The sequence below is a fragment of the Gastrolobium bilobum genome, unplaced genomic scaffold (assembly GCF_033153095.1).
Source record: "Gastrolobium bilobum isolate Gb01-03AN ecotype WA unplaced genomic scaffold, APGP_CSIRO_Gbil_v1 utg57529, whole genome shotgun sequence".
NCBI lineage: Eukaryota > Viridiplantae > Streptophyta > Magnoliopsida > Fabales > Fabaceae > Gastrolobium > Gastrolobium bilobum.
The window spans coordinates 62,143-69,691 of NW_026899573.1; the positions used below are offsets into that span (position 1 = coordinate 62,143).

Below are 7,549 nucleotides of genomic sequence, written 5' to 3' on the forward strand. Positions count from 1 at the left end.
AACTTTTTGTTTGGGGCTCTTTGAGCCCCTTTTTAATTTGCTCTGAATTTTTTGACTTTTTTGAAGTATCTTACTTTCCTTTATAATCTGTCTTCACATTTTTATGCTTTACATTGCATATTCTGTTAATAACTTAGGCACATCTGCCTAAGTATCGAAAGTTTATCTTTTTTCTGGGTTGCTTGAGGTATTTTTGCATTTGCAACTTGTGCATTTTACAAGCGCTGCTATATTGACCTAGCCGAGGTCAGAAAGCATTATACGGATTCTGTTTTCTGTCATTTTCTATGACGCATGTTTATTTTGACTTAACCATTTTGGTAAGCCTGCATTGATGATGGTAATTTTCTTTTCTGACTGAACCCTTTCATCCTATCCTGGGTTTTGTAACCCAACTTTACTCAAGGTAAAGGCAGTATTGTCACTTGTCCCCCTTAGGTCCTTTGACCGAGGAAAAAAGCATTTTGACTTGATCAGAGTCAGTATGACAGACTGCACTTGCACCTCAGAATGTGTATTGATGCATCAAAACTAAATAAGAATAAATCTTAAAAACAAAAATTCGTCATTTATTGATATCAAACTTGTCGATTACATGAATTTTCCAGCATATTCGGCTTTAGTCAAGTCCCTAATAAAGGAAAATAATTCTCCTAGAAAAATTTCAAATGAATTGAAAAACTTCAAATCTTCAAAAGGTGGATCCCAGATTTAGTTGTAATATATTTTCAGCTTATCCGCGTTCCAGCTCCTCTTAATTCCTTTGCCTTCTGTTGTTTCCAGGACATAGGCTCCTCTTCCAAGCTTTTCTTTAACTCGGTAAGGGCCTTCCCAGTTTGCAGCTAGCTTCCCATCTCTGGCATTTTTATTGCCAATATCTGCTCTTCTGAGTACCAAGTCGTTTTTCTCAAATACTCTTGGCCTCACTTTTTTGTTGTATCTAAGCTGCTATAAGTTGTTTTGCCATCATATCCCGGCAGTGAGTTGTTACCCTGGCTTCATCAATGAGGTCTAACTCAGTAGTGAGCAATTTATTATTCTCTTGTTCATTCTGCTTAATAGCATTCACTCTTCTCCAAGAGGGTTCTCCAATCTCTATCAGAACCATGGCTTCACATCCATATGTCAATCTAAAAGGGGTTTCCCCCGTTGCTGTCTGGGTACTCGTTCGGTATGCCCACAAAACAAAATATAATTGATGGACCCAGCTTTCTTTGGCATCCATCATTCGTTTCTTGAGCCTGTCAACAATTACCTTGTTTGCAGCTTCAGCTTGCCCATTTAACTGTGGGTGTTCCACAAATGCGAAGCGATGTTTGACCTTCAAGTCTTTCATCAACTCCTAGAACCATTTATCAGCAAACTGTGTTCCATTATCAGTCACCACCTCGGCCGATATTCCAAACCTAGAAAAGTTGTTTCTTTCAAAGAACCTTTGTACCCTGGCCGAGGTTATTGTGATAACCAGTTCTGCTTCTATCCACTTGGTGAAGTAATCCACGGCCACTATTAGCCACTTCAACTGTCCTTCAGCAGCTTTGAAGGGTCCTAGCAAATCCATTCCCCATTTGAAAAAGGGCCATGGAGCCGAGATATATTTCAACTCTTTTGATGGTGAAAGAATTAGCCTGGCATGTTTCTGACAGCTGTCGCATCTTTTGACATGTTCTTTTGAATCTGCTTCCATAGTCGGCCAATAATAGCCGGCTCGAAGGGCCTTTCTAGCCAAAGCTTTACCCCCCATGTGGTGGCCATTGATTCCTTCATGTATCTCGGCTAGCACATATTCTGCTTCTTCCGAGTTCAAGCATTTCAACATAGGGATGTGTAACCCCTTTCTATATAGTTGATCCTCGAGTATCGCATATTGTGCTACATCTCGAACCAGCTTCCTAGACTCTAATGGGTCCTCAGGAAATGCCCCTTTCTCAAGGTATGCCACTATGGGTTGCCGCCAGTCACTTGCCGAGGTTATTATCATCACGCAACTCGGCTTTGTTCTGCTCTGCTGTACCACGGTTCTGTGGTTTCCTGGATTTTTTGTACTTGGCAATTTGGACAAGATGTCAGCACGACTGTTCTCCCCTCGAGGAATATGGGTGACTTTCACCTCTTCAAACTCGGCCATTATTTCTCGGACCTTGTTCAGGTATTTCATCAGCAGAGGGCCTTTGGCCTGATACTTTCCTTCTATCTGAGAAGTCACTAATTGGGAGTCACTGAAGACTTTAACCTTTTTTTTCCCGTGTTCCTTAGCCTGCATTAACCCGGCTATTAGGGCTTCATATTCTGCTTGATTGTTTGAAGTTGGGAAACTACGATTTAAGGAGTGTTCTATTGCCACTCCTTCTAGACTTTCTAGTATTATCCCAGCTCCACTTCCTTTATCATTGGAGGATCCATCTACATATACCCTCCAAGTATCCTCAACTTCTCCCCTTTCTGGGCTGCCCGGGGTAAGCTCCATTATGAAGTCGGCCAAAGCCTGTGATTTAATGGCCTTCCGACTCTCATATGTTATGTCGTATTTAGAGAGTTCAATTGCCCAGTTAGTCATTCTTCCTGGCAGATCTGGCTTATGCAACACCTGTCGTATGGGTTGATTAGTACGGACTATTATCTGGTGTCCCTGAAAGTATGGTCGCAACCTCCTCGCTGTAATCAGCAAGGCAAAAGCCACTTTTTCCAACTTCTGGCACCTCAACTCAGGACCTTGCAAGGCCCTACTGACAAAGTGAATTGGCTCATGACCTTTGCTGGTTTCCTTGATCAGAACAACACTTATCGCCTCTTCCCCCACAGCCAAGTTCATGATCAGAGTATCTCCTGGTTCTGGCTTAGATAGTACTGGTGGGGTTGCTAAGCATTTTTCAACCTTGTCGAACGCGGATTGACATTCCGGGTTCCAACCCTGCACAGCTTCTTTCTTTAATAGTTTGAAGAATGGGAGGGCATTTTTAGCTGACTTGGGTAAGAACCGGGTTAGTGCAGCCAGCCTACCAGTCAATTGTTGAACCTCTTTCTTGTTTTGAGGAGCTTTCATATCAAGTACTGCTTTGCACTTGTATGTTTTGCTTCAATTCCCCTATGGGTTAGCATGAAACCTAAGAATTTCCCCGCTAGAACTCCAAATGCACATTTTACCGGGTTTAGTCGAATGCGGTATTTCCTGAGCTTTTGGAATGTCTACTCCAGATCTTGGACATGTTTCGTCATGTCAAATGACTTCACGATCATGTCATCAATATACACTTCTACATTCTTGCCCAGTTGATCCTCAAACACTTTGTTCATCATTCTCTGCTACGTAGCCCTAGAGTTTTTGAGCCCAAACAGCATCACATTATAGCAGTAATTGGCCTTTTTAGCAATAAAGGCAATTTTTTCTTGATCTTCAGGATACATCGGGATCTGGTTATAACTTGAATAAGCCGCCTCCATGAAGGATAGCAATTGGAATCTAGCTGAGTTATTCACTAGCTGATCTATGTTGGGCATAGGGTAAGAATCCTTTGGGCACACTTTATTCAGATCCGTGTAATCAGTGCAGACTCTCCATTTCTCGTTGGGTTTTTTCACCATGACAACGTTGGCAAGCCAAGTCGTATATTGTATTTCGCGAATAAACTCAGCATCTAGCAATTCCTTCACATGTTCTTCCAGAACTTGTTTTCTTTCTGGCCCCAAATTCCTTTTCTTCTGCGAAACTGGTACTGATCCGGGGTAAACCGCCAACTTATGGCAGCAAAATGTTGGATCTATGCTGAGAATCTCTGATGACTTCCATGCAAAGACATCTGTGTTACTTTTGAGAAACCCGGCTAACTCTTCCTTGATGTGGGGATCTATGGTCTTACTGATTCGGGTTATTAGAGTAGCTATATTGTATACTGGACAACTGTGTTTATAGTCACAGCTGTACCCAGGGTTATTTGTGTAAATAGCCAACACATTAGTTGGTAAACTGATGGTGACGTGTAAGCTTGTAACAAACTTAGTTGTCCTATAAAGGGACGCATGTGTACTGTTTTCAGAATATACTGAATAATATGAACTATTCATTCTCTCTCATCTTCTCCTTCGTTCTCTCTTTTCTCTCTCTCTTTCTTCGCTCTCTGATTTCTCTGATGGTATCAGAGCTCTCTTTCTGAGGGCCTGATACAGATCCTCTCACTCAATGTCTTCCGCTTCGCAACCACGTTCTCCGTCGGCTTCAGCCACCGGAACAACCGCTGGAAATGGATCAACAGAAAATCAAAATCGATCGTCTTCTTCGTCATTGTTCACTCATCGAATTTCTGTTAAGCTAACAGAAAGTAATTTTCTCCTCTGGAATCAAGTTGTAGAGCCGGTAATCACTTCTCACCAACTTCATCACTTTCTTGTGAACCCTAAAATACCTCTTCAGTATGAATCAGAGCAAGCTCGTGTTGAAGAAGTCATTAATCCTCTGTATACTGAGTGGCTTCGTCAAGATCAGATGCTCCTGTCATGGATCCTTTCTACTATTTCAGAAGAAGTCTTGAATGAGATCCTTGGCGTTAACCATGCATTCGAAGCTTGGGAGCCGATCCACAATTTTTTTCAAGGAATGATGAGATCTAAGACTCATCAGCTCAGATCTGAACTTCGTACCATCAAGAAAGGTGGGAGATCTGTAGCTGAGTACCTTAGACGTGTAAAATCCATCTGTGATGAACTGAAAGCTGTTAAAAGTCCTATTTCTGTAGAAGAACAAACTGAGTTAATATTAGCTGGTCTTCCTCCTGATTTCAATGCATTCGTAACCTCTGTTAGAGCTCGTGAAAATCAATACTCACTAAGTGATTTGAGAGTTGAACTCATTTCCTACGAAATGATGCTTGCAAGGCAGAATAAAACTCTTCTGTCAGAATCAATGTCTGTGAATGTAGTTCAGAAAACTCCTACTGATCAAAAGGAAGTCTCTAGGTCTGAGTTAACACCTACAAGACCTCCATTTGCTACTATGCAAGCTAACCAGAATCAGAACATGTACAGTCTAAGGCCTTATGGTTCAAATAGTGAAAGAGGCAGAGGAAGGTTCTATGCTCGAAGCAATAGAGGAGGAAGAAGTCGTGGACGTAGCAATGTCCAATGTCAACTTTGCTATAAGTTTGGACATGGAGTTCAGACCTGTTGATATAGGTTTGATGAAAACTTTATACCTGAGTTCTCTCCACCTGAAGCTCCTCATTACTTTCCATCAACACAGTCTTCGTTTCAGAGATCGTATCAATACAACAGAACTCCTACATCAAACCAACCTCAAGCTCTGTTGACCACAAATCAACCTCAACAAGCCACTCAACAGCAATGTAATGTTGCACAGGGTCAAGGACTTCTGCCAACCCCTTCGAACATTCAAACTATTGAGTGGTATCCAGACTCGGGTGCTTCTCACCATGTAACTGCTAATCCTCAGAATTTGCTACAAAGCACACAATTGTCAGGTGCAGACCAAGTTTACATAGGGAATGGTCAAGGTTTGAAAGTGAATGCTGCTGGTCACTCTTCTTTTCCCTCTCCTCTCAAACCACACACTCATTTACATCTCAATAACTTACTTCTTGTTCCCTCTATCACTAAAAATCTCATTAGTGTAAGTCAATTTGCTCGAGATAATGGTGTCTATTTTGAATTTCACCCCTCTACCTGCTGTGTAAAATCTCAGGTATCACATGAAGTGTTGCTGAATGGTGCTTTGGGAAGTGATGGCCTATACCGCTTTCAAGGAGTTGATATTTCCTTGAATTCTGATAAGCACTCAAGTCAACAGTGCTTACCTACTCCTGTTTTCAATTCTGTCTCTTGTAGTCTTAAGACTGTGTGTAGTAGCTCAGTTTCTTCTAGTACCTTACCCACTGATGTACTCACACAATGCACAGTCAATGAAGCTAGTAGTTCTGTAAAGTCTGTAGGATCAAACCATATGTACTCACTTTGGCATTGTAGATTGGGACACCCTCACACTGAGGCTCTCAATTCTGTTCTCAAATCTTGTAATATTTCCTTTCCAAATAAAATAGATATTTCTTTTTGCTCAGCTTGTTGTTTGGGAAAAATTCATCGTTTGCATTCTGCCCCATCCACCAAAGTGTATGCAAAACCTTTTGATCTTGTGTTTAGTGACCTATGGGGTCTAGCCCCTGTTAAATCTACAATGGGTTTCACTTACTACATATCCTTTGTGGATGCACACTCTCGATATACTTGGATCTATCCCCTTAAACAGAAGTCTGAAGCCTTAACTGTTTTCAATCAATTTCAAACACTTGTGTCAAATAAATTACTTTCAATCATCCATTAAAGCCCTTCAAACTGACTGGGATGGGGAATTTAGGCCATTTCATCAGAAACTTAAGGATCTTGGTATCATACATAGAATTACTTGTCCTCACACTCACCATCAAAATGGTGTAGTTGAGAGAAAACATCGTCACATAGTTGAGACTGGTCTCACTCTCCTTGCTCATGCATCTTTACCTATAAAATTTTGGGATCATGCCTTCATCTCAGCTGTTTATCTCATCAACTGTTTACCCACTGCTGCACTAAATTTTGAGGTTCCTTTCATCAAATTGCATAACACAGTCCCTGATTATAAGTCCTTCAAAGTCTTTGGGTGTGCTTGCTTCCCTTTCCTACGCCCATACAACAGCCACAAGTTAGAGTTTCGAAGTAGTGAATGTCTTTTTCTTGGCTACTCTCCCACACATAAAGGCTATAAATGTCTCAACTCTTCAGGTAGACTCTTTATCTCTAAAGATGTGCTCTTCAATGAAACAAAGTTTCCCTATCCTATTTGGTTTGACTTACCCTCTTCCACTCCAGTCCATGACTCCTCTCCTTCTTTGTCCAATATCAATCCTTTAATGCCATCACCACCACAATTTACTTCCACTGAACATTCCTTATCACTGCCGTGTGCCACTAGTCCAAGTTCCCAAGCATCCAGCAGCACTTCCTTGACACCTGCCTGCAGCTCAGACCAACCAGCATCCTCCTCTTCGACTACAAGTCCAGTTTCTTCTCCAGACACATCACGTTCCAGCCACAGCCATGCTTTTGAGCCAGTCTCACCTGCTGTCACATCAAATTCAGGTTCTTCTGTTTCTATTTCTTTTAGTCCAACTTCTTCTTCTTCTTCTCCTCCCAGTTCTGGTTCAGAATATATTCCTTCAGGTTCCCTTACCAACTCCCAAACTCATCCCATCCTTACTCGTTCTAAAACAGCCTGCCTGCCTCAAATTTTTTCCACTTCCCTTGAGCCTAGCACAATCAAACAAGCCTTGGCCAATCCTAATTGGCTCTCTGCTATGCAAACTGAAATTGAGGCGCTTCATGTCAACTCAACTTGGTCTTTAGTCTCTCTTCCTCCCAACAGAACTGCCATTGGTTGTAAGTGGGTTTTTCGAGTAAAAGAAAATCCAGATGGTTCCCTAAATAGATATAAGGCTAGGTTGGTGGCAAAAGGTTTTCACCAACAGGCTGGTTTTGACTACACTGAGACATTCTCTCCAGTTGTGAA

General features: G+C 41.6%; 1 protein-coding gene across 1 annotated transcript; it reads right to left on the reverse strand.

Moving 5' to 3' along the window:
• Positions 1 to 940: 940 nt before the first annotated feature.
• On the reverse strand, positions 941 to 3,043 carry LOC133291613 (uncharacterized). The gene is made up of 2 exons (XM_061489899.1): positions 1,442 to 3,043; positions 941 to 1,342 (listed from the first exon to the last, which is right to left on the reverse strand). Exons 1-2 carry the CDS (start codon positions 3,041 to 3,043, stop codon positions 941 to 943), a joined length of 2,004 nt encoding a protein of 667 aa, XP_061345883.1.
• Between the last annotated feature and the right edge of the window lie 4,506 nt (positions 3,044 to 7,549).